Genomic DNA, 26573 nt, shown 5'->3' with positions numbered 1-26573 from the left:
AGAGCTCAGGTGTTAGAAATAACATGATAGTTTCACCATATCTCGTTGAGTCCTTTTCACTTCTATTTTTATTTTATTTTGTTTTTAAACCATGTTTCTCTAAGTGATAGGTGGGGCCCACGATTCAAGTTGTTACCAATGCTAGGGTGAATTAGAGTGATTGAGTTACAAAAAAAAAAAAAAGACCAGACCAATTAGACCAAACGGATCAAAAAAAAAAAAAAAACAAAAAAAAAAGGTTGAAAAAAACAAAAAAAAAGAGAAAAAAGAAAGTGAATAAAGTCGACCACTGGTACCATTGTATATGCCAGTTGTGTTGAACTAGAATTAGGATTATCGATCATTGGTTCCCTTGTATATGCCAGTTGTGTTGATATTAGTCAGACCAGTATCTCAATCCATTAGGATAGGTTCATTTTGGCGGAGGCCTTCAGACAGATATGGGAAACGCCGTTCACTTAGTAAACATCAAAACCATCTACGTTTTTCTATATCCATCTTCTTGATCTATCCATGTGATTAGTTTTTGACTCCGGATATTGACTATCTGAGTAGAGCTCTGTCACTTTATATGAATTTTAGTATGCTTAAGTGCAAAATCGTGTACAACAATTGGAATTTCGCATCAGGGTACTTCCTCTTGTAATCAATAAGTATGCCAACCAAGGAGATTTTTTAGTGCCTTCCAAGGTTCTGTGCAGATAGATAAGGTCTGGAGTAAAGGTTTTGTGGGTATACCTCTTGTAGGCCCTCCGGAGACAACACTCCGCCACTAGGGACACTTAGGGGTTTAAAGGCTTATTGCATACGCTAAATGCAATCGACGATGCCTGCGTCAGTGAGTTAGGATTTTATTTTATTTTTTGCTCGAGGACTAGCAAATAATAAGTTTGGGGGTATTTGATAGACACATTTTTGTGTCTAATTTATCTCGATTCTATATATTGATAGTGCTCATTTTTGTACTTATTATGGTTTTTTATGTGTGTGTAGGTATTTTTGGCCAATAAACATTTTTGGAAAAATCGGCTCGAAAAGTTGCTCGGGCACCCCGGAGGACACTTGCGATTCGGACTCCTCAAATGGATAAGGGGTAACCAATTACTAAGGGGTAACCAATTACTAAGGGGTAACCTAATTACTAAGGGGCGTCAATTTCCAGGCAGCTGCTAAAGGGACACTCGAACTGGATAGGGGGAGGTCATCCCCTAGCTTTTGAAAAACTGAAATTGGCGGGAAAATTTGCAGCGAGTACACAGAATTAGGGTTGGATTATTGAACGGGTATTAACGAGATTCAATCACCAGATTTTAATGGGATGGACTTGAATTAACTAAAAAGGCCTGGTATGATGTTTTTGATCGAATAACTAGGGCTGGATAATCTGGATTTCGTTAAACAGGGAAGGTTAGTTTTCGGTTTAAACATGGAAAGAATTGGACGAGATTCTATCGGAATTTTTGTCGCAGTTTCAGTGGGAATGACTTGGTTTGGGCCTGTGATGACAAAACATGGTTGGTAATGAGTTGGATACGTAAAAAGGATAAGTTTAATTTTCATAATTCTTTTATGATTATTTGCACTGAACTGAAATCAAATATATGATTCTGATTAAGTGGTTGTGTTCTCAATTGACGGGTCATGCTTAGGTTAAGTCTTTTGATGGTCCATGCTTTCGATTTACAACTATTTTTTTGAGTATCTACTTGTCTAGGAGAAAATATTAGAATCACTTTAAACGTAAAGAGTTGCATAAATATTGACTAGATTAAATCACATAAAAATTGGAGATTGGTGGAATTCTGAGTCTCAGTGATTTTTATAATCTTGATAACAATTTCTCTTTAAGTTTTCTATTTTAATTTGAGTCTAAAATCGATTCCACACAATCCGAGTTGAACGAACTTTACTACCACTTAAAAACTACATCAATTTTTGGCGCCGCCGACGCGGATTTTTATTAGGTTTTAGGTTTTAGATTTATTTTTAATTTTGTTCTTTTTTACACCTTTGGTATTTTTTGATTCTTTTCAGATTTCGAGCAAAGCTACAAAGAAAGAAAAAGTGCTATAAAATGAAAGCATCACCAAAGAAGGAAAGAAAAGAGGAATACGAAAGGAGTGAAAAAGAAGATTTTGTATATAGTTATTTTGTTTTATTTTTAGAAACTGTAAATAGGGTTTTATTTTTTGTAATTTTTCTTTTTATTTTTGGACACTTTTTGGACTTTATTTTTGGACTGGGACATTATTATTTTTAAACCCTAAGGAAGGGTTGGTTTAAATAAAAAATTGTGTGCAGAGAAGGACGGTGATTACGATATCGCCTTGGCCCCTCGGGTTCGTACATGACATAGGAGTCGTGGCCCGAGTCGACTTCAGCGGTTCTTCGCCCGTCTGGTACGGGAGGTAAGTTTTTCGAAACACCCGAGAATCCCCTGTCAGCGGGTTTACTGTATTCCTTCGTTTTCATATATGCTGAGGACTTGAAAACGACTGCTTTAATTTCCTAGTAAAGGGAAAGGACTAGCCATACAAGATAAGGGTTCGGATTTCATCACCGTTCTCTTCTTGCCCGCCTTAGGAAAACGAAACCAAACGCGAACCTAAGCCTAAAATTTTGACTAGAACGAGACCTATAGGGTAACGAGCTTAATAGGAAAGTCGTTCGAAAAATATTGGTTACTCTTTTGAGCATACTTCGAAGTTCATGATGGTTTCTGTGAGTTGAATGCGTGACTGCGCCGCCTTGTAACCGGTGAGGCCTTGGGTATCAAAGCTCCACTGAGCTTCCCTCGCCTCGATTCAACTTACTTTGACTCGGATTGATTCAGAGGGGTTTGCTCAGATTGTAACGAGTTCCTTTTCGAAAGAATAGAAGCTGGTCTAGAAACAATCTAAGTGGAACCATCATGCTTTTTGTTTGCTAGAAAATTAGGTTTGATTTGGTTGAGTCAGCCTTGTTTTGTGATTGCATAGAATCCCAGATATTCCGATAGTGCCAGCAATGGAAACTTTGAAAGCTTTGTTGAACCCAACTAGGACTACTCGTCCTTCTTGTATCAGGTTAGCCGAAACTGAAGCAAATTATGAACTTAGGCCTGGGACCCAACAGATGCTCCCAATCTTTTTAGGGAAAGAAAATGAAAACCCATACTTCCATGTTAGGGATTTTGAGGAAATTTGTAGAACCCTAAAGATTAGAGACCTTGATGATGATGCTTTAAAACTTAGATTATTTCCTTTTCCCCTGAAAGATAAAGCCAAATCGTGGCTATATAGTTTGGCTTTCGGTTCAATAGAAACATATGAACAACTTACATCTGCCTTTTTGAACAAGTTTTTCCCTAGGCACAAAATATCGTCTATTAGGACACAAATCTGCACATTTTCTCAACAGGAGGGAGAATCGTTATATAGGTATTTGGAAAGGTTCAATGACTTATTAGCCCAATGTCCTCATCATGGTTTAGAAAAGGTTAGGCTAGTTCAAATCCTTTATGAGGTTTAGATTATTCGAAAACAACCATGGTTGAGTCTCTATGCACTGGTGGTTTTGAAAACCAAACTGTTGATGCGGCGATGGAATTTTTGATTGAAATCGCCGAAAATACCTAGCAATGGGAATATTGTAGGGAACCCAAGAGAAAAATTCTTCTAGGTCGAGGAAACGTTAATAGGGTAGAAGGAGGCTATGAATCAGATGCCAGAATTGTTGCTATATCAAAAAGGTTAGAAGCTTTAGAATTGGGTCACACTAGTGGTAGAGTAGAATTGGGTCACACTAGCTTTAGAAGTTTTCTATTTTAATTTGAGTCTAAAATCGAGTCCACACAATCCGAGTTGAACGAACTTTACTACCACTTAAAAACTACATCAATTACCTAAGACGAGCAAGATGTGTTGCTGAATTGTTGAATCAATATTCTTGAATCTGAGCAAATATTGCCGGTTCGAGCAAATATTGCTAGTCTGAGCGAATATTGCTTGTTTGAGCAAATATTGCTCGTTTGATGAATTGTTGGTAGCAGGACCAAATAAAATATTAATTTAAGATACTGACTGCTGGGTCGAGTAAAATAAATAATAATTTTGATCATGAAATAAACATAAAATTATCAGAGTATTTGAATCTGCTCAGAATCATGTTTCTGTAGAGCTCTGGATTCAAAACCCTTATTTTACTGAAATGATGATTTATTGCAAATCGATCTGCAGAGTGAAGAAGGGACCAGCTACATGGATGATAAGTTCACCATGTAACGCACAGATTCTCGAATGAGCAAAATACCAAAATCTCTTGAGGACCAGTTGGTGAAAGAATGATTAAATGTTGGTTTGATCATTTATTAAAATAATGCTCGTGTGAGCGATAAATAATAATAACACCTAGCCGTGAAAAGGTGAGGGACCATCCAAGAGGTCATGGGACCATCTCTTGGTGGCCGTGGGACCAATAGATGGTCGTTTTAGCAAACTCTTGATTGTTCAGAAAGAGTTTGAACCTAATATGAGCAATTGAGCAAATTATGTTAAAATCATTAAAACGTGTGGGATCGGTCGTTTGCAAGCCTTAGGTCACCCTTGGTCGGTCAAGGGGATGTGCTCGTGTCACCATAATGTTCGTGTCTCAGTCCTGAGAGTTTTGACATTTTCTGGTGCACGTTTGAGCAACTTTTTGAGAAAATATGCAGAATCCGGGGTTTTTGCTGAAACTAGGAAAAACACATGAGATGATGAAAAATAATAAATAAATAGGGAATTGAAAGGTGTGGGACCGGCCACGGCTAGGGCATGGCCGGACGGCTGGCAAGAAGGATCCCACACTTTCCCAGTTTATTGTAGTTTTATGTATTTTCTCTGAATTGAGGGAAATTCCATGAAACTGGAGAGTTTTATGAAATTAGGGAACTTCCATGAGAATAAAATAGGGAATGATGGAGTGTGGGACCGGCAATGGCCAAGGCATGGCCGGCCGGTCAACGGGCGCGGTCCCTGGGCGCTCTTCCCAATTTTATGTAATTTTCATGATTTTAGAGAATTTTCATAAAATCAAAGAGGTTTGTTGAAACCAAGGTATTTTGTTGAAATCAGGGAGTTTTCATGGAATGAGGAAAACAAAACAAACAATAATAATAAAATAATAGGCATGTGGGGCCGGCTAGGGCATGACCGGCCGGCTAGAGCCCGGTCCCACGAGTTTTCTTAATTTCCTAATATTTTTCATGGTTTTAGGGAAAATTCATGATATCAGGGAATTTTCATGGTTTTAGGGAAAATTCATGAAATCAGGGAATTTTCATGGATTGAGAGAAATAATAAAATAATGGGGAAGTGGGGTGTGGCACCGACCACGACTAGGGCATGGCCGTCCGGCTGGTGCTAGGTCCCGCGACACCTTTCCCTAATTTTATTATTTTCCTTGACAAAATATCATGAGATTAGAGAATTTCCTTGAAACGAAGGAGATTTGCTCGAACGAGAGAATTTTCATGAGATCAGGGAAAAATAATAAAACATGATAAAATATAAAATTGGGCGTGGGACTGGTTACGACATGACCGGCCGGCTGGTAAACCCAGTCCCTGACGACTTTGCTAATTTTTTTATTATTATTTTTCCTTCTTATTTTGCATAGGTTCATCGTTCATTCGTATTTTTAAAATGCTCATTTGCGCATTCAAATGCTGGTCTGTGCATTATTGCTAAGTACACTTGCACCATTTTTGTCAGGGCTTATTTGATGCTCATGCCTGTTTCGTTGAATATTTATCACTACTCGTGGAATTCTGCTGGGAAGAACCACGAATTGAAGTGACGAAATATAACGAAGGATCGTAGAATATTGCTGGATATTCAGGCGATTAGAGATAATTAACGGATGGCTTTGTACTCAGGGATTTCTATCTAGGATCATTAATTATTTGAGAGTTTAGTAATATGAACTGCTGGAGTATCATATTTCTCCTATATAGTCAGGAAAAACCTGGTTGCATCCTGAAGACGTTGTCGCTCTATACTAGCAGACATGTTGTCTAGGAGTTGTCCAATATTTCGATTATATATAGAAACAATTACTGAAATTGCTCAGTATTCATGAGCTACGCCGTAGCCTCAGCTGGGAGACTACACATATACACATACTATGAGAGAAAGCCTTCTCAGTCAGAGGTTTTATGGCATGAGATTTCATGCTTTATTGGGAGACATGAGTCTCAATACTCATCCGATTGTCGGATCCGGAGTATAAATAACTACTGAAATTGCTCAGTATTCATGAGATGCGTCGTGGCCTCAGATGGGAGACTACACATCTACACATACTCTGAGAAACAACCCTCTCAATCAGAGATTCACGGCATGAGCTTTCATGCTTTATTGAGAGACATGAGTCTCAATGCTCATCCGATGCCGGATCCGGAGTATGAATAGGTAGGGTTTTACAATTTCACCCTTGTAAAAAATCCACCATCTACACAAGTAAATAGGAATTAACGTTTGTGTAATTTACTTTAATTATAATAAACAATTATAATGCGGAAATATAAAGTAAATGAAACAACAAGATTTTGTTAACGAGGAAACCACAAATGCAGAAAACTCGGGATCTTGTCCAGAATTGAATACTCTCAGGATTAAGCCGCTACAAAAATTACACCTAACTTCATATAGTTGAGACCAAGCAACTAAACATATAGTTCACCTAGTTCCGTCTGTATTCACATGCCTCCGACCTATGAATAAGTCACGTACTTGTAACCAATTCATATGGTTCATATTCCAAACAGTAAAGGAACAACAAATCTGTTTGGTATCAACTCTATTCAACCAAGTGATATGAGTCAGACAAGGCTCTTCCGTTTATCTTAACATAAACTCCTTCGTCAGGTCCTTAGATATATCTTATGTTCAATTACCGAAGTATAATCGTTTAAGATTAAGCCAAAAACACTTTCGTCCAAAGAATTGTGTTGATGCCGATCTACTCAATTAATCAATCCAATCTACCACAAGGATAAACCGATTATTAATTGGGATCCTATTTTACCGAAACAAGTATTGTGCACACCAAAGATTATAAAAACCAAGTCAGATATTCAATATCTTCTTTGTCTTCAAATCTTCTTAAATCTCAATAACAACCTGCACACATCACTTGAATCTCTTGTGATCAATCACGCGCAACGGAGTCTGTTAACAATGATTATCACAAGATCGTCTTTAGAAATCACAACAGTTTTAAAGATCCTTGTCGAAACTCTGAACTAGTTTGAGTGCATCTTATATCAGAAGAGAAGATTCTCAAGAATAACAAACTAGGTGCAATCAGATTTCAACCACCGTTAGTCAATCAAATCAATCGAAAACAAAAGATAAACCGCAATTATCTAGTTTCCAACCAACGGTACATGCTAGAGCTTCTCAATCCCAAAGAAGACTTTAAATTGAGCGGCCGTAAGAGATTTATCCTAATTAGGTTACTCTCCTCTCCGAATAGGCGGCTACACTAGTAAAAACAACAAAGAGGAAGTATGTTGTTACGAAGGATTAGTTTGTTAGAAAGGCAAACTTCAGTGTTTATAGACAAGGAAGTTTGGACACCAAGAATTTCCAAAACTGAAAATATTCTCAAGATATTCATTAAAGCACATATTCGGGTTTCATAATTCCTGGAAATGTTTTGTCCAAAAATAATGATCGAAATCTCTCGGAAATATAATTAGTAAATGCACGTTACTAATTCTGGAATTTCCATACCAAATGAAATTAATAACCTTAATTAAAATATTCTTAACTTATTTATGTTTCGATCCTGGGATTCTCTTCCCTTAGATGTTTAGGAATATCTTCGAACAATTAAAGAAATAACATGCACAACACGTGTTCAAAGTATGTCGATATTCTTACTTTGTAAGTTCTCATTCACACTTACAACCTTGAAACTGATTTGCCACACTTCCAAACAAGTTTAGAATTGGTTCATCTAACTTCAAGAACTATGTGATTGATCAAACCAACATTCAATCACAATCATGGGTTTAACGGTTCTACCAAAACAAGTTTCGGTTCTACCTCCATGTGAGTACTGTGCATAGTCACACTAGATTACCAAAGTTAGGTTGACTAGGTACTAAGATCGGTTCCCCACATATATATGGTATCTAACTTATATGTGTTCCAAATGTCCATAGGATCGGTTCCAAACGTGTTGCACATGTCCATAGGTTCGGTTCCCCTTTCTGCTATAAACCTTGCTGCATCTCATACAAGGATCGGTTCCCCTTTGTGATGTACTGCACCTCTTACTAGGATCGGTTCCCCTTTCCCATATTTGGTCAGACAAAACGCAAACCCGATCATACCAACTCAGGTGATTACTTAAGATCGATTTCACTAATAAAAGTCATACCAATACATAAGTCAGGCCTTTGTGAATAGTTCTACCAAGAACACAAACAAGTTGTGAGCGGTTATACTCAATCACACATATTAGTTGTTCATAAGATATGCAATGAATAACAAAACCAATAACACCTGGAAATTTCCTTTACGGTTCACAAACAAGTTTATGAACTTACTTCCTTAGAACACGTGTAAAACATTGTTCCCTAGGATGAAATCCTCACCTCATACACATACCTAATCATAATAGCATTCAAATTATTAGGCGATGTCTTATCTACAAAGTTTAATGGTTAAGCAATAAACCTCGTATTGTATTCCTTAATACTATGTCTATCTAGAGTTCAAATATGCTTCGCAGTTATGTTTTCAATATGCACGACTTGAAAGATACGTTAGGTAATGAAACAGTTCAAGTCAAATATCACTAACCTCAAGTGGAAGGATGATTGTTGTCGTTGTAGCTCTTTGCTTCTTCACATCTTCAAGACTTCACAATACTTTTAATGTCTCATATCTTAATACTTTCAAGCTAACCTATACGAAGTTGACTCTAGTACATAATCAAGCGACTCTTAACATGAGTTTTGATTCACTAAAATATGACAACCAAACTTGATAAACCAACGCTTGGTGGGTTTAACCAAGCAATGATCTAACAAGTATGTAAATAAATTCTTTTGTAATTTGTTTTATCCATATGTAATAAAAGTTTTGTCACTAAAATTGACAAAGGGGGGGGGGGGGGGGGGGGATTGTTATATCATATCTCGGTTTAACTCACTAAGGATTCTATGTCAAGTTTGGTTGTCATATTTTAGTATCAAAACTCATCTAAAGTAGCTTGATTAAATACTAGAGTCAACTTCGTTTATGGTTAGACTAAAAAGTATAGGAATGTTGAGACATACAAGTATTACTCTGAAGACCTGAAGAATGTGAAGAAGTATCGAACTACAACGACGACATCATCCTTCCACTTGAGGTTAGTAATATTGACTTGAACTGTTTCATTCCCAATGTATTTTTCAAGTCGTGCTATATTGAAAACAGAACTGTGAAGCTGTATATACTATACATATTGTATAATACTCTAGTTACGTGACATGATCATAATTGTATGATCATAGTATTAGGGAATTAGACTACGAAGTATAACGCTTATCTTTTGAACTTCGTAGATATGACATCGACATAATCTTGTATATATTATGATTATGTGAATGGGTTATGGTGAAGATTTCATCCTAGGAAACAATGTTTCACATTCGTTTAAAGGAAGTACATTCATGAACTTGTTTCGTGAATCGAAAGGGAAAACATTAGGCTTATTGGTCCGGGTATTCATTGCAAATATTTGGATGACCAATATGCGTGAGATGGTAGAACCGATCTTAAATATGTTATGTATCTTGGTATAACTAATCACAATGCCTGACTTATGATTTGGTATGACTGTTTTTATTAATTGGGTAGCCGATCTTAAGTAATTACCATGTATTTGTATGATCGATCCTTGTAATTAGTGTGACCTATCCTAGTAATTGGTGTGACTGGGAAAAATAATAAAACATGAGATTAGCCGATCTTAAGGAGATTTGCCGATCTTAAGGAGATTTGCCGATCTTAAGGAGATTTGCCGATCCTTGTAATTAGCCGATCTTAAGGAGATTTGCTCGAACGAGAGAATTTTCATGAGATCAGGGAAAAATAATAAAACATGATAAAATATAAAATTGGGCGTGGGACTGGTTACGACATGACCGGCCGGCTGGTAAACCCAGTCCCTGACGACTTTGCTAATTTTTTTATTATTATTTTTCCTTCTTATTTTGCATAGGTTCATCGTTCATTCGTATTTTTAAAATGCTCATTTGCGCATTCAAATGCTGGTCTGTGCATTATTGCTAAGTACACTTGCACCATTTTTGTCAGGGCTTATTTGATGCTCAGATGCCTGTTTCGTTGAATATTTATCACTAACTCGTGGAATTCTGCTGGGAAGAACCACGAATTGAAGTGACGAAATATAACGAAGGATCGTAGAATATTGCTGGATATTCAGGCGATTAGAGATAATTAACGGATGGCTTTGTACTAGCAGGGATTTCTATCTAGGATCATTAATTATTTGAGAGTTTAGTAATATGAACTTGCTGGAGTATCATATTTCTCCTATATAGTCAGGAAAAACCTGGTTGCATCCTGAAGACGTTGTCGCTCTATACTAGCAGACATGTTGTCTAGGAGTTGTCCAATATTTCGATTATATATAGAAACAATTACTGAAATTGCTCAGTATTCATGAGCTACGCCGTAGCCTCAGCTGGGAGACTACACATATACACATACTATGAGAGAAAGCCTTCTCAGTCAGAGGTTTTATGGCATGAGATTTCATGCTTTATTGGGAGACATGAGTCTCAATACTCATCCGATTGTCGGATCCGGAGTATAAATAACTACTGAAATTGCTCAGTATTCATGAGATGCGTCGTGGCCTCAGATGGGAGACTACACATCTACACATACTCTGAGAAACAACCTTCTCAATCAGAGATTCACGGCATGAGCTTTCATGCTTTATTGAGAGACATGAGTCTCAATGCTCATCCGATTGCCGGATCCGGAGTATGAATAGGTAGGGTTTTACAATTTCACCCTTGTAAAAAATCCACCATCTACACAAGTAAATAGGAATTAACGTTTGTGTAATTTACTTTAATTATAATAAAACAATTATAATGCGGAAATATAAAGTAAATGAAACAACAAGATTTTGTTAACGAGGAAACCACAAATGCAGAAAAACTCGGGATCTTGTCCAGAATTGAATACTCTCAGGATTAAGCCGCTACAAAAAATTACACCTAACTTCATATAGTTGAGACCAAGCAACTAAACATATAGTTCACCTAGTTCCGTCTGTATTCACATGCCTCCGACCTATGAATAAGTCACGTACTTGTAACAATTCATATGGTTCATATTCCAAACAGTAAAGGAACAACAAATCTGTTTGGTATCAACTCTATTCAACCAAGTGATATGAGTCAGACAAAGGCTCTTCCGTTTATCTTAACATAAACTCCTTCGTCAGGTCCTTAGATATATCTTATGTTCAATTACCGAAGTATAATCGTTTAAGATTAAGCCAAAAACACTTTTAGTCCAAAGAATTGTGTTGATGCCGATCTACTCAATTAATCAATCCAATCTACCACAAGGATAAACCGATTATTAATTGGATCCTATTTTACCGAAACAAGTATTGTGCACACCAAAGATTATAAAAACCAAGTCAGATATTCAATATCTTCTTTGTCTTCAAATCTTCTTAAATCTTCAATAAAAACCTGCACACAATCACTTGAATCTCTTGTGATCAATCACGCGCAGAACGGAGTCTGTTAACAATTGATTATCACAAGATCGTCTTTAGAAATCACAACAGTTTAAAGATCCTTGTCGAAACTCTGAACTAGTTTGAGTGCATCTTATATCAGAAGAGAAGATTCTCAAGAATAAACAAACTAGGTGCAATCAGATTTCAACCACCGTTAGTCAATCAAATCAATCGAAAACAAAAGATAAACCGCAATTATCTAGTTTCCAACCAACGGTACATGCTAGAGCTTCTCAATCCCAAAGAAGACTTTAAATTGAGCGGCCGTAAGAGATTTATCCTAATTAGGTTACTCTCCTCTCCGAATAGGCGGCTACACTAGTAAAAACAACAAAAGAGGAAGTATGTTGTTACGAAGGATTAGTTTGTTAGAAAGGCAAACTTCAAGTGTTTATAGACAAGGAAGTTTGGACACCAAGGAATTTCCAAAACTGAAAATATTCTCAAGATATTCATTAAAGCACATATTCGGGTTTCATAATTCCTGGAAATGTTTTGTCCAAAAATAATGATCGAAATCTCTCGGAAAATATAATTAGTAAATGCACGTTACTAATTCTGGAATTTCCATACCAAATGAAATTAATAACCTTAATTAAAATATTCTTAACTTATTTATGTTTCGATCCTGGGATTCTCTTCCCTTAGATGTTTAGGAATATCTTCGAACAATTAAAGAAATAAACATGCACAACACGTGTTCAAAGTATGTCGATATTCTTACTTTGTAAGTTCTCATTCACACTTACAACCTTGAAACTGATTTGCCACACTTCCAAACAAGTTTAGAATTGGTTCATCTAACTTTCAAGAACTATGTGATTGATCAAACGAACATTCAATCACAATCATGGGTTTAACGGTTCTACCAAAACAAGTTTCGGTTCTACCTCCATGTGAGTACTGTGCATAGTCACACTAGATTACCAAAGTTAGGTTGACTAGGTACTAAGATCGGTTCCCCACATATATATGGTATCTAACTTATATGTGTTCCAAATGTCCATAGGATCGGTTCCAAACGTGTTGCACATGTCCATAGGTTCGGTTCCCCTTTCTGCTATAAACCTTGCTGCATCTCATACAAGGATCGGTTCCCCTTTGTGATGTACTGCACCTCTTACTAGGATCGGTTCCCCTTTCCCATATTTGGTCAGACAAAACGCAAACCCGATCATACCAACTCAGGTGATTACTTAAGATCGATTTCACTAATAAAAGTCATACCAATACATAAGTCAGGCCTTTGTGAATAGTTCTACCAAGAACACAAACAAGTTGTGAGCGGTTATACTCAATCACACATATTAGTTGTTCATAAGATATGCAATGAATAACAAAACCAATAACACCTGGAAATTTCCTTTACGGTTCACAAACAAGTTTATGAACTTACTTCCTTAGAACACGTGTAAAACATTGTTCCCTAGGATGAAATCCTCACCTCATACACATACCTAATCATAATAGCATTCAAATTATTAGGCGATGTCTTATCTACAAAGTTTAATGGTTAAGCAATAAACCTCGTATTGTATTCCTTAATACTATGTCTATCTAGAGTTCAAATATGCTTCGCAGTTATGTTTTCAATATGCACGACTTGAAAGATACGTTAGGTAATGAAACAGTTCAAGTCAAATATCACTAACCTCAAGTGGAAGGATGATTGTTGTCGTTGTAGCTCTTTGCTTCTTCACATCTTCAAGACTTCACAATACTTTTAATGTCTCATATCTTAATACTTTCAAGCTAACCTATACGAAGTTGACTCTAGTACATAATCAAGCGACTCTTAACATGAGTTTTGATTCACTAAAATATGACAACCAAACTTGATAAACCAACGCTTGGTGGGTTTAACCAAGCAATGATCTAACAAGTATGTAAAATAAATTCTTTTGTAATTTGTTTATCCATATGTAATAAAAGTTTTGTCACTAAAATTGACAAAGGGGGGGGGGATTGTTATATCATATCTCGGTTTAACTCACTAAGGATTCTATGTCAAGTTTGGTTGTCATATTTTAGTATCAAAACTCATCTAAAGTAGCTTGATTAAATACTAGAGTCAACTTCGTTTAGGTTAGACTAAAAAGTATAGGAATGTTGAGACATACAAGTATTACTCTGAAGACCTGAAGAATGTGAAGAAGTATCGAACTACAACGACGACATCATCCTTCCACTTGAGGTTAGTAATATTGACTTGAACTGTTTCATTCCCAATGTATTTTTCAAGTCGTGCTATATTGAAAACAGAACTGTGAAGCTGTATATACTATACATATTGTATAATACTCTAGTTACGTGACATGATCATAATTGTATGATCATAGTATTAGGGAATTAGACTACGAAGTATAACGCTTATCTTTTGAACTTCGTAGATATGACATCGACATAATCTTGTATATATTATTATGATTATGTGAATGGGTTATGGTGAAGATTTCATCCTAGGAAACAATGTTTCACATTCGTTTAAAGGAAGTACATTCATGAACTTGTTTCGTGAATCGAAAGGGAAAACATTAGGCTTATTGGTCCGGGTATTCATTGCAAATATTTGGATGACCAATATGCGTGAGATGGTAGAACCGATCTTAAATATGTTATGTATCTTGGTATAACTAATCACAATGCCTGACTTATGATTTGGTATGACTGTTTTTATTAATTGGGTAGCCGATCTTAAGTAATTACCATGTATTTGTATGATCGATCCTTGTAATTAGTGTGACCTATCCTAGTAATTGGTGTGACCGATCACGAGTTTTGTGTAGTCGATCCTTGTAATTGGTAACTGGTCCTGGTAACTGGTGTAACCGTCCCTGGTAACTGGTGTGACCGATCCTGGAAACCCGTGTGACCGATCACTAGCAATACCATGTATAGATGGAACCGATCCTTGTAACTAGTGTAACCGATCCTAGTGACTAGTATGACCGATCACAAGTATTTCCATATTGAGGTATAACCGATCCTAGTGATTAGTAGAACCGATTGAACCCATGTATGTGATTTGGTATTTTTTTCAATCACATAGTAGTCTTGGAATACATGGAAACCAATTCTAAACTTGTTTGGAAGTGTAGTATGATCGATTCCAAGACTATAGATCCGTGTAAATATGAAATAAGGATTTACAGTGAAAAAATGTCAACATACTTTGAACACGAGCAGTAACTCTTATCATTTATTGTTCAAAGATGTTCCTTAGTACTCAAGGTGATCCTGTGCCGAAATAAATTGAGAATCTTTTAATTAAGGTTTTTGGTTTTATATGCTTTAATTACCAGCAATTAAATGCATATCTCTAGAGAATTAAAATTGGTAATGTGCATTTACTAATTGGAGATTTTCTATTGAGAGATTTCGGAAATATTGGACAAGCATTTATTGGAATTAGGAAAACCGAATTTTTCCATTCATTGCAAATCTTGAGAATATTTTTGGTTTTGGAAATTCCTGTTGGGGTTTTGTTCCGTGAAGATTCCGGAACTTACCGGAACGTAACTTGGGTGTTTCCCAAGTTATGTGGTTTCCTAGTTTAGGATTTCCTAATTAAGATTTGAGTCTATTTTTAGGAGTTCTAAGACTTGGGGAGCAAGGATTTGTCTACTATATAAGGGGGATTATATTGTGAGTAGAAATTCATTCTCTTGTAGAATCCTCTCTTAACGAGAGTGATTGATGGTCACAACCGTTGTGTCCTACGATGGTTGGTGATGGGGAAAAATCTTGTGAGAAGAGAGACTTGTAGTGAGAACGGGTATGGAAGAAATCTAGGGTTCATATGGGGGAAGCTAGAATTCATGATGTTCTTCATGTTCTTGTATAAAGTCGAAGCAACCATGGAGGTGGAGGTTTATGGAAGAAGAGGAACAAAGGAAGAGGTAAACTCTTCGTAATATGTCTTGTTGTTTCTAACATTTAGATCTAATGGGTTACATAACTAGTTGATTATATGAAGTGTGTCGATGTAATAACTTGTTATGATAATGAAGATTATCGAGGTGGTTTTGGCCGTGGATGTAGCCTACAAAAGGTGAACTACGTAATCTTTGTGTCGTGTGTGATTGTCTATTATCGTATTGATTATATATTCGTGCTAGTATTATCCAGTTATGCTAATCTAAAGATGTAAGAGACGGATTCGAGTTAAGTTATCTAAAGTAGGATGTTTCATGGAATTGACTTCTATAGAAACATGCCGGTTCGAGATGAACGTAACCTTGGTTTCCCGACAAGTGGTGCGGTGAGCGTGGATAAAGATGGCAGTGCTTCGATAGTTTGAACAAGAGGTTTCAAAGAAGAGAAAATCTTGGTTTGTAGCAGAATGATATAGATCATTAAGATGATGAGTAAATCAAGGTCGAACAAAGAATGGGATGACATCAAGAAAGATTCGACAAGCTTGCTTGATGTGATTATGATTCGTGTTGAAGGTGCTTTCTTTGCAAGATAAGATCGTTCATAGGTTCAATTGGCGTCTGCAAAATATTGTCAGGAGAATATTTTGAATCATGGTGGTGCTAAGTGACAATCGTTCATACACAACATATGAAGATTGTAGCATGTTTTGTCTACATGGAGGATGACTCAAGATTGTTGGTTCTTGGAGTTGGTGAAATCCTTCTGGAATTATTTGATGGCTCAGATCAAATAATGTCAAGTGTTATACATGTGTCGAAGAAAAAGTATTCTACGAAGGTGGGATAATGAGTGGTCATGGCGACGAAATAGTTTGATACAAGTCGTGCAGAAACTTGTATAAATTATATGAAGAAATTGTTTTTAGTGATGCTAGAAGGTCGACAAATAGCGATTCCGATGGTGCAAGTGCGAAGGAGGAATTTGGCTTAGGTGGTGGTTCAAGCTCAAAGTACAAGACAATTTCGATTCGTGCTAGTGATGATGTCCGCGAGGATGTCCTTGTATAAGGTGGTAAACATTCATGCTTTGTTGGAGTGAAGACAAAGGTTTTTTTCATGTCACAAAAGGTGGTGATTGTTGGGGTTCTGTTCCGTGAAAATTTCGGAACTTACCGGAACGTAACTTGGGTGTTTTTCAAGTTATGTGGTTTCCTAGTTTAGGATTTCCTAATTAAGGTGTGAGTCTATTTTTAGGAGTTCTAAGACTTGGGGAGCAAGGATTTGTCTACTATATAAGGGGGATTATATTGTGAGTAGAAATTCATTCTCTTGTAGAATCCTCTCTTAACGAGAGTGGTTGATGGTCACAACCGTTGTGTCCTACGATGGTTGGTGATGGGTCAAAATCTATGTGAGAAGAGAGACTTGTAGTGAGAACGGGTATGGGAGAAGTCTAGGGTTTCTAGTGTTCATATGGGGGAAGCTAGAATTCATGATGTTCTTCATGTTCTTGTCTAAAGTCGAAGCAACCATGGCGGTGGAGGTTTATGTAAGAAGAAGAACAAAGGAAGAGGTAAACTGTTCGTAATATGTCTTGTTGTTTCTAACGTTTAACGCTAGTGGGTTACATAACTAGTTGATTATATGAAGTATGTCGATGTAATAACTTGTTATGATAATGAAGATTCTCGAGGTGGTTTTGGCCGTGGATATAGCCTACAAAAGGTGAACTACGTAATCTTTGTGTCGTGTGTGATTATCTACTATCGTATTGATTATATATTCGTGCTAGTATTATCCAGTTATGCTAATCTAAAGATGTAAGAGACGGATTCGAGTTAAGTTATCTAAAGTAGGATGTTTCATGGAATTGACTTCTATGGAAACATGCCGGTTCGAGATGAACGTAACCTCGGTTTCCCGACACTTCCTTGATGTCCAAACATCCTTGGTCTATAAATACCTAAGTTTGAATTTCTAGCAAACTATCCTAAGATCCAAGCAAACTTCATTTCTTGTTGTTTCTGGTGGATCCGTGTATTCAGAGAGGAAAGTATCCTAATTAGGTGAAATCTCTTACGATTACTCGTTTAAAGACTTATGTGGGATCAAAAAGCTCTATGAGTACCGTTGGTGGGAAACTAGATAATTGCAATGTTATTAGTTTTCTATTGATTTGATTGACTAACGGTTGTTGAAACTTTGGTTGCACCTAGTTTGTTTATTCTTGAGAATATTTTCTTCTGATATAAGATTCACTCAAACTAGATCGAAGTATCAACGGGATCTTTAGAACTGTTGTTAGATCTAAAGAAATCTTGTGATAATCCATTATTAACAGACTCAGTTATGTGCGTGATTGATCACAAGAGATTCAAGAGGTGTTGTGCAGGTTATTGAAGATTAAAGGAGATTTAAAGGCGAAGAAGATTTCTTATTGGTTTTTGTATCTTGCGAATTTGTGTGCACAAACCTTGATCGGCTGGGATCCAACTAGAATCAAATTTATTCGATTGATTAGTTGTGTGAGATCTACATTCTCAATATATATCTTTGAGATTTATTTTGATTGAGTGTGAATCTAGGGTTGACTATTTCAGTAGTTGAAGTTAGATTGATCTAACAGACAAAGGAGTTTATTATATTAAACATAATAGCCTTTGTCAACGACTCATCTAAATCTTATATCAAAGATTGATTAGAGTGGTTACCAAACAGATTCTTCCTTTGTTGTTTGGAATACGATCCAAATGACTTGCTATTCACATGTGTGACTCTAGAAGTCGAATGCGCATGGAAGGGAACTAAGTAGCTAGGGGTAGTTTGCTTGGTCTCAACTATACGAAGTTGGTTTAGATTTTGTATAGCGACTTAATTCTGAGAGTATTCAAAACTGGACTAGGTCCCGGGATTTTTCTGCATTTGCGGTTTCCTCGTTAACAAAATCTTGATGTGTCTTTTATTTTGATTTCCGCATTATAATTGTTATTATAATAAAGTAAAATATACATACGTTAACTCCTGCATTACTTGATAGTGATCCTATAGAGTTTGGTTAAGTCTGAAATATTATCAAGTAACATACTTCATTGTCGTATTCTCTCGATCTTGTATCTATAGTCAATCACACAATTTATCTTGTTGTTGTATTATATCGATCTCGTATCCATAGACAATCACACGAAGTGTGAACCGAATTGTTGTATTTTCTCGACTCTGTCCATAAACGATCACTTTCGGTAGAGGACTTATATGTTGAAACAAAAATATTGTGGTGTATTTGGGTACCCTCGTCTTTTCAAGTATAATAACTCTCAAGACAAAAACAAGTCCTAAACTTTCCAAAACAGTTCGAGTATATTTTTTCATCTTAGAGTTTAAGAACTTTCAGTTTCAATAACTTCGCGAACTGTCCAAATCAGTTTATGCACCTATATTACAAAAAGTGTCCAAGAACCTCTTAAAATCAACCAGATCGTGAACTTCCAAAAACATGAGAGAAATAAAAATTATGCATGGAAATCTTAGTATCGACCAGTTTGCGAACCGAGCAGATCAGTTTGTATAAAAAAAACTAACTTTACAACTCCTTATGAACTCATTAAGCAACTGCGATATGTCGAACAATAAATTGTTCTCGATCCATTATGCTACAAGTTTTATATTGCTTGAGTCGAGTTTTACCAAATAGAAGCTTGTACTCGATATTTATTCGTTGCAATTTTCATCATAATATTAAAGTAATACGATATGTCTCAGTAGATAGAATGGTAGAAAACATGAGTAATAGGATAGTCAGTCTTCACATACCTTTGTTGATATAGACGTCTTCGTTATTCGTTAGTATTTAATCTTCAAGTTTGATTCGTGAATTATGATATTCAACTAACATGCTTTATTCGAAGTCTGAGACTGACCTTCGTAGACTATAAATCAAGATATAGTTTTGATCAACTAAATTTGATAACAAGCTTGACATACCAAAACTTGTGAGTATGACCGAGCGATGCTTTAACAATCTCCCAATTGTCAATTTTAGTGACAAAACTATCAATTACAAATGGATTCTCAACCACCATAATACTTTTTGATTTATTGAATCTTCAATACTTCTGAATTCTTCGTTGAAAAGGAGAGGGTACCAAGTAAACCACCAACTTTTTCGTTTGGCAACATGTATGGAAAAAACCTAATAAAATTACAAGTAGGTGATCGAGTTTTTGCAGTGGTAAGAAAATTCGTTATGCAGACTTGTGAAAATTGATTTTAGATTTAAATTATAAAACTGAACTAGCAAATAAAAGAAAATATAATAACAAAGTTGAGAAATACTGGGACATAAGATTTCACTATTATTCATATTGAGCGATGCATATAATAATTCTTAAACAATTATAGCTATTTTAGTTACTCATTCAATGAGAATTTTGAATTTATTTCTTTGCCAGAGATAGATTTCTAGAACAGTATTTGTAAATGGTAAGCATGGACCATTAAAACGCTTAAGCTAAGCATGAACCATCAAACTAAATCACAACTAATTAGTTAAAATCATAAATCAGTTAAAAACAATGCAAATAGTCAAAATAATCAAATATATTTACCAAAAAATTATGAAATATGGCGTCCTCCGTCATCCCACTGATGAGGTTTAGCTCAACATACTCAAATCACTCTCAAAAGATTGATACATGGTTCAAAAAGTGTTTGAAAAGGAGAAAAGAATGGAAAATAATAAAGCAGAGAATCTGCAACGCTGCATTGGCGTTACAGATGCACTGTTACATAAGAAGTATTGCAAATTCAAATTTTCATTGCAAATAATCTGTAATAGGTACTTTTGGAAAACAACAGTTCTCTGCGACAATGCGCTACACCTATTCTTCTGAAACTCCTCTTCTTCTTTTTTTCTTTTTTGTTTCTTTCAGTAGATGCTAAAAATCTTCACTACACCTCTCTGCTCTCTTCTGCCGGTACCCCAAACTATCGATTCCCATTTTTCATACTCCCATCAACCTATTTAAACACAACATGACTAAGAATCTCCCCTAATAACTCCAAATCTTCTCGTAATAAATTTCGTATAAGTCATGGAAATAATTTCTTTATTCTCCTTTTCTTCACGCGTCAACTGCATCTTTCACACTCCCAACACATTTCTTACTCATCTCGGACAGAGTTTGACTCTCTGCAGGGAAGAAATCTCCATGTATCTTTCCCATAATAAACCCACAAAATCCCAAGAATACTTACTCTCTCTGTTTTCCAATTTGACACGAAATCTTCCCATTTTCCCGAAAATAATTCACTTATCATTCCTATTTTTAAATACCATGCTTGTATATAAAACCTCTGAAGAAATCTCAACAAAACTCGACCAAATCAAGCTCATGAAAATATGCAACAAACTGAAATTTTGAAACTAAACTTAGCAGCCATGGCTTTGTTGTTACTATAAAAACTATGTCGCTTATGCCAATATTTATATAGATCTGCCCCTTTCTAGCCAGTGCATATAATTAAAGACGTGTTATGCATGAATAATGCCAAAACGAAATAGACTTCTGCCTAGTTGGTTCTCCGTCTCTTGGCATATGCTTATTGCGTGTGATCAGAGACATCATAGGCATAGCCGCATGTGTCACTGTACAGAACCCCAAAAAAGAGAATGGAGAAACTCATCGCCAACTCCTACGGACCACTGACGTACTCTCAACTATCCTTTGACAGTTATGATCGACGCATTCCCTTACTTATGTTGCATTTGGGGTGCTAAGAAGAGGTTTTTCTTTTATTACACCATGTGGTTTAGTCTCTACCTTAATTTGCAAGTGTATACCTCGTGGTTTGTCATACAAGATACATTTATTTTGAAAAACAAGATTTTCCCCGTTAAATGTTGAAAATAGGACTGATACATGCGCTTGCAACACCCACGAATTCTATATCGTACGAACCAGCAGGAATTCATGGACGTCGGCATTGCTGGCTGAAGTAGTTTGAAAGAACTCCTGAGTTTAGAAGCTCCAGTACTGGTCCAGATTTGAAGCTACGAGGTGTCTTGTACTGACCAAATGAAGAACCGTTGTTTCTTGCATAATCCATCAGTGTTTGGAATGTTCCTGTTTCGACTATCTTTATCTCTAGAGGTCCTATTATATTCTTGCTAGCACGTAACTGGCGATATTCAGCACCAAGCGATTCTTCCATGATGAGACAACATTCCTCCATCACTGGCAGAATAGCCGTGGCATTGCTATTGTTTCGCTGAAGTTCCCAGTACAGTACATAGTGGCCTGGATTGGTCGATGTGTCAGCAAAACTAGTGTATTCAGCAAGAGATATATTTAACTTATCCGTGAGATGTTCAGCTGCATTTGTCACTGCATTTTGGAGCTCGACTTCATTTGTCTTATCAAGATCAATGCTCAGAACTTCGTTAGTTCTGCGGATAAACCTGAACTGAGGAGCATTGTTCTTGAACCCGTCCACTCGTAGTACATCTCCAACTCTATACCGATAAAGTCCTCCGTATGTGTTGCATATGTATTCAGCGGTTGAGCAATCAATAAAGTGAAACACAATCTCAGCTTATGTAGAAATTACCTGCATAGTTGGTGATGACAAGCTCATATTCTTGACCAAGCTTAACATCGACGAGATTAACTAATTCCTGACAATGTTGCTCCTCCTGCTTGCTGCACTCGCTGTTTCGATGATCCTCTTCCTCGAACATTGGCAGAAACTCGAAATACGCCATGGTGGGGATGAGGGTGTAGCACGCTTCACCGGGTCTACTCAGAGGGTTAAGGTTTATGCCTAAGAAACACTCCGAACACGCATACAAAGTACTAACAATTGGAAGTCCATTCGTATAAAAACCAATTGTGCGAATATGATGCGACATGGTCCCGGAGACGACAGTATCCATACACTTCGCATTAGGCCATAACCTGGACACAATCCCTTTCCACGATTCATCTCTCCTGCACTCATTCTCGATGAAATCAGCAAGTTCAGGGTTCGGTTTTAGTATTCTCATGACCGCATTTCTCAACGACGGGTCTGTAATTTTTTTGTGGTCTGTTTCTATAGTTCCATTCCGGATGTCGTTACAAAAAAGTTTCCAGTGTTCCTGTAAAAACTTAATGGCTTGAATGAAACCAGTACCGAAAGAGCATCCTAGTCGAAAGACTAGATCGTTTTGGTACAGCCCACATAGTAATTGAGAATACATACTCTGCTGAGAATCCTCGCAATGTATCGCCTCAATTGGGCTAGTGTAGTTTCGGTATGGATCGATATTGCTAAACAGGTTTTTGAATTTGGAGCTTTTATTGAAGCTTGTAGATACCGGGCAGGCCACTATTCCACCTGGTGTAGTAATATGCGCAACCACAAAAAATAGCTGCATTGCTTTTTCTTCGTTTAAGCCAGGAATATGCTGATTTACGACCGGCGGAATTAGGCTCCATAAGTGCCATGATCTTTCAGCTTGCTCTTCTGTTGATGGTATCAGTTTCATCGCTCCAGACGAAGTTCCTGAGCTGAGCATGAACTGCGAAATGCGCTGTGCGCAGAGAACGGGTGAATTGTTACCATTAGCAACGAGACGATCGATGTCAGGTTTAAGGTTCTCGTAGGCAATAACTGGGACGACTTTCTTGAACGTGTCAGGATCTGTACATCCGTTTAAACCATGTCTTTGTAAGTACTCGGCTTGTGAATTGCAAGATAAGATTTCTTTGAGGACTTGATTCTGGATTTCACCGGCGTTTGTTGTCACTTGTTCTATGAATTGAAGTACTTGTTTAGTCTTCTCATCGGTGTAATGTTCATTACTAGTGATGCTGCTGGAATCATTTGTTGCTGGAAATTTTTTCATTTCCTTTGTTTCCGGTGGTGATGACATTTGGAGAAAAGGAGATTTAGATGAAATTTGAGAAGGTGATCAAAGAATTGAATTTACTTGTATGTTCTATGCTCTGATCAGATCTGAGAGATGTATAGTCAACCTCAAGTTGACACCGTTAATCTCCTGGCACCGACAGAATACAATTGTTAAATCGATCCAGCCCAGGGAACCATCCCTATGTAAGCTATTTTGGCTTTCACAGGTGCTGTTGCATTTTCCCAGAATTTGCTTACCTAGATAAGGAACGTTTTTGGCACCACCTTTTAATCTAATGTACAATTATGTAGATTAACATGTCTAATTTGATTTTGTTAATCATAACTAAACAAGTGTCTTGATAAAAGAGTGTATTGATGGTCATAGCCCAGCTGACATGACAATGATAATGTGAGAAAAAGGTTATTCCAAGATACAAAAAAAAAAAAAAAAAAAAGAAAAAAGAAGAGAAACTTCATATAAGATTGAGATGAAACAAAACACCGAAAATAAAACCTACCATAACATCAAGAATTGATTTTTTAGGGTATAAAACCTTAATTCCACATAACATAATTTATTTCGGAAAACTTCTTAATAAAATGGCTATATTTTGATCTTATTTCTTCTTCTTTTTCTTCCTATTCAAAAAGATCCCCTTCGCTTTGCCTTGACATAATCAAAGGCAATGTTAGCAGCCAGCGTCGTACCAATAGTCATCAAAGTAAGCTTAATGACATTATTCGATTTTTGTTGTATAGACTCTTCAAGTTCCTCGTATTCCTTCAAATATTCATCTAAACTCTTCTTCGTCTTCCACCAACAACCACCCATCATTATTATTATTATTATTATTATTATTATTATTATTATTATTATTATTATCACCAGCAACTACGAAAAAAGATTTATAAGCCCTATATATTGAGACAAGAGACGATACAAAAAAAAAAAAAAAAAAAAAAGGAAAAAGCAAAGATTCTTCTATTCCACTCTGTCCAAATAGCCTATAAGAAAGCAGTGCAGTCCATGAACTGAGATTTGGCAGAATTAAGGACCAAAACTTACGAGTGAAATGACAGTGTAAGAGCAAGTGCTCAGTTTTGCAATAGAGAGTCTTGGAGATCTTGTTGTAAGCTGCAGTCCAATAGAATAAGCAAACTTTTGATGGGACATGTGGGTTCCAGATGGCTTTGTAAGGGAAAGAAGGAGCTGCAGTGTTTTGGGCAGTTTCCAGGAGATAGTTGTATGTAGATTTGACAGAGAAAATGCCAGACGGTGATGGTGTCCATGACCAGGAATCATGTTGGTTTGAGAGAGCTGGCGAGGAGTGGCCAATGAGTACAAGCATTGAAGCTAGCTGATTAACTTCAATTTCTTTGAGTGTTCTCTTGAACTGGAAAAGCCAACGGCTACCATCAAAGGAAGTATGGTCTCGGATGACGCAAAATCTATTTATGTAAAGCTGTTGTTACAGGAAACCCAATTGAGCAGTTTCTCTCAAGGCAGCTCCACAAGTACAACTGCATTTAAAACAAGTGGTCATTAGAAGCTTATATTTGTTTTATTGTTCCTAAGTTGACCTCATTCCGGAACTAGCCTATACATATATACAAGCTATTCAGTGACTAGGTACTTACACTTCTAGAAACCGATATATGCTACAAATAACAGAATCGGTACTCCTATACCAGTGCCACGTTATCTATATATTAGCAGCCAGGGCCAAATAATCTTGTATATTTCAACAATTAAAATAAACACACAAATAAAACCAAATAACAAGATTCTTACCCTCGAGATAAATGAGTAACTGCAACAAGACCCCTTCTTGCAAGTCAGAAAAGCCTGCACAATACAAAGATTTTACATTAGCTGGAGAAAAAAACACCAGAAAAAGCCGCCAGTTATTAGGAAACAACAAAATATTGTAGAAATAAAGACCTGGAATAGGAGGAAAGTTTGAACTTACCATGGCTCCAACCTTGAACTGCATCAAACATATTCCTTAAACCGGAATTAGTACCCAGAAGCAAATTCGAATAGAAATCACAAGATTCTGTAAACTCTGGCATGTCTTACATTCAAAAACAAAGAATATGTGGAGGACTAGAGTAAGGTAAACTGCCAAATGTCACTAACAATACAAACATCTGGAAGACTCAAGTAAGTTTATTTGCTGGTTTCTTACTATGTTTGGATATGCAGTGGTAGTGGGTAACCATTTAACTTCACTTTGATTAAGTAAAATGGATTACAAAATGCAGCAAAAACAATGCCAGGTTCTGTAGAAAAGCAAATGCATTACAAAAAAATCTAGCAAGCCCTGAACCTAACCAAAAAGGTGAAATCCAATCAAAAAGGCAAGGAATACAACCTCCGCTATTTGATCTACTAACATACTAATCAGATAAGCATTTTGCAACACACACAACCTGTTAATTCCCAGTGAATACACTATCCTTTTCCAGATTGAAGGGCTGCCTGCAACATGTAAAACCTGACACGAAACAATACCCTTAAATTGTATAAATGTCCAGTCGTAGCAGGGCAGTGGTGATGTCATATCGGCGAAGCACATAAAACTTGGGGAATGCACGGTAATCCCAACAAAAAGGGGGAACAGATAACATACCAATTGTTCACCTCTTTCAAACATGAAGGAGTAAGAGACACCAGAAAGATGTTCCAAAGTTCTCCAGCGAATATTTACAATTAAACATAAGGAAGAACAATGCAAAGAAAGAAAGGTAAATCAGAGTCCAAGGAAGACCCAAGATATTTTCTATGATGAGTCTTAACTCACACAGAAAATTTTTTTTGCAACAGACAAATTCCATGAAGCAAACCAGTCAATAACATTGGTGTATAAGCATCTGTTGATTTCAGGATGGAACAGCTCAAGAGATTATCTTTTGAATTTGGTTTTGGAGTATGATTAGACACAAATTATTAAAGGGAGCTATGATTAAATAAACATTTACTTCAGCAGTGCC

At 36.6% G+C, this 26573-nt stretch overlaps 1 protein-coding gene and 1 long non-coding RNA gene across 2 annotated transcripts; both read right to left on the bottom strand.

Moving 5' to 3' along the window:
• Positions 1-21602: 21602 nt before the first annotated feature.
• LOC113360947 (indole-3-acetic acid-amido synthetase GH3.6-like) lies at positions 21603-23605 on the bottom strand. Its single transcript, XM_026604365.1, has 2 exons — positions 22293-23605; positions 21603-22213 (listed from the first exon to the last, which is right to left on the bottom strand). Exons 1-2 carry the CDS (start codon positions 23596-23598, stop codon positions 21654-21656), a joined length of 1866 nt encoding a protein of 621 aa, XP_026460150.1. The 5' UTR covers positions 23599-23605; the 3' UTR covers positions 21603-21653.
• Positions 23606-24581: 976 nt separating this feature from the next.
• On the bottom strand, positions 24582-25974 carry LOC113360946. The gene is made up of 3 exons (XR_003364880.1): positions 25550-25974; positions 25372-25425; positions 24582-25100 (listed from the first exon to the last, which is right to left on the bottom strand). It is a non-coding gene; the product is annotated as an uncharacterized LOC113360946 (long non-coding RNA).
• Between the last annotated feature and the right edge of the window lie 599 nt (positions 25975-26573).

This window comes from Papaver somniferum, chromosome 3 (genome assembly GCF_003573695.1).
Source record: "Papaver somniferum cultivar HN1 chromosome 3, ASM357369v1, whole genome shotgun sequence".
NCBI lineage: Eukaryota > Viridiplantae > Streptophyta > Magnoliopsida > Ranunculales > Papaveraceae > Papaver > Papaver somniferum.
This window is presented reverse-complemented; position numbering and strand designations above follow the sequence as displayed.

Bases quoted from the DNA above. Each gene is read 5' to 3' on its own strand.
- LOC113360947 (XM_026604365.1), bottom strand. From the start codon at position 23,598: ATGTCATCACCACCGGAAACAAAGGAAATGAAAAAATTTCCAGCAACA. The intron at 22,214-22,292 runs GTAATTTCTACA...ACACATACGGAG, and splicing joins TGTCATCACCAACTATGCAG to GACTTTATCGGTATAGAGTT.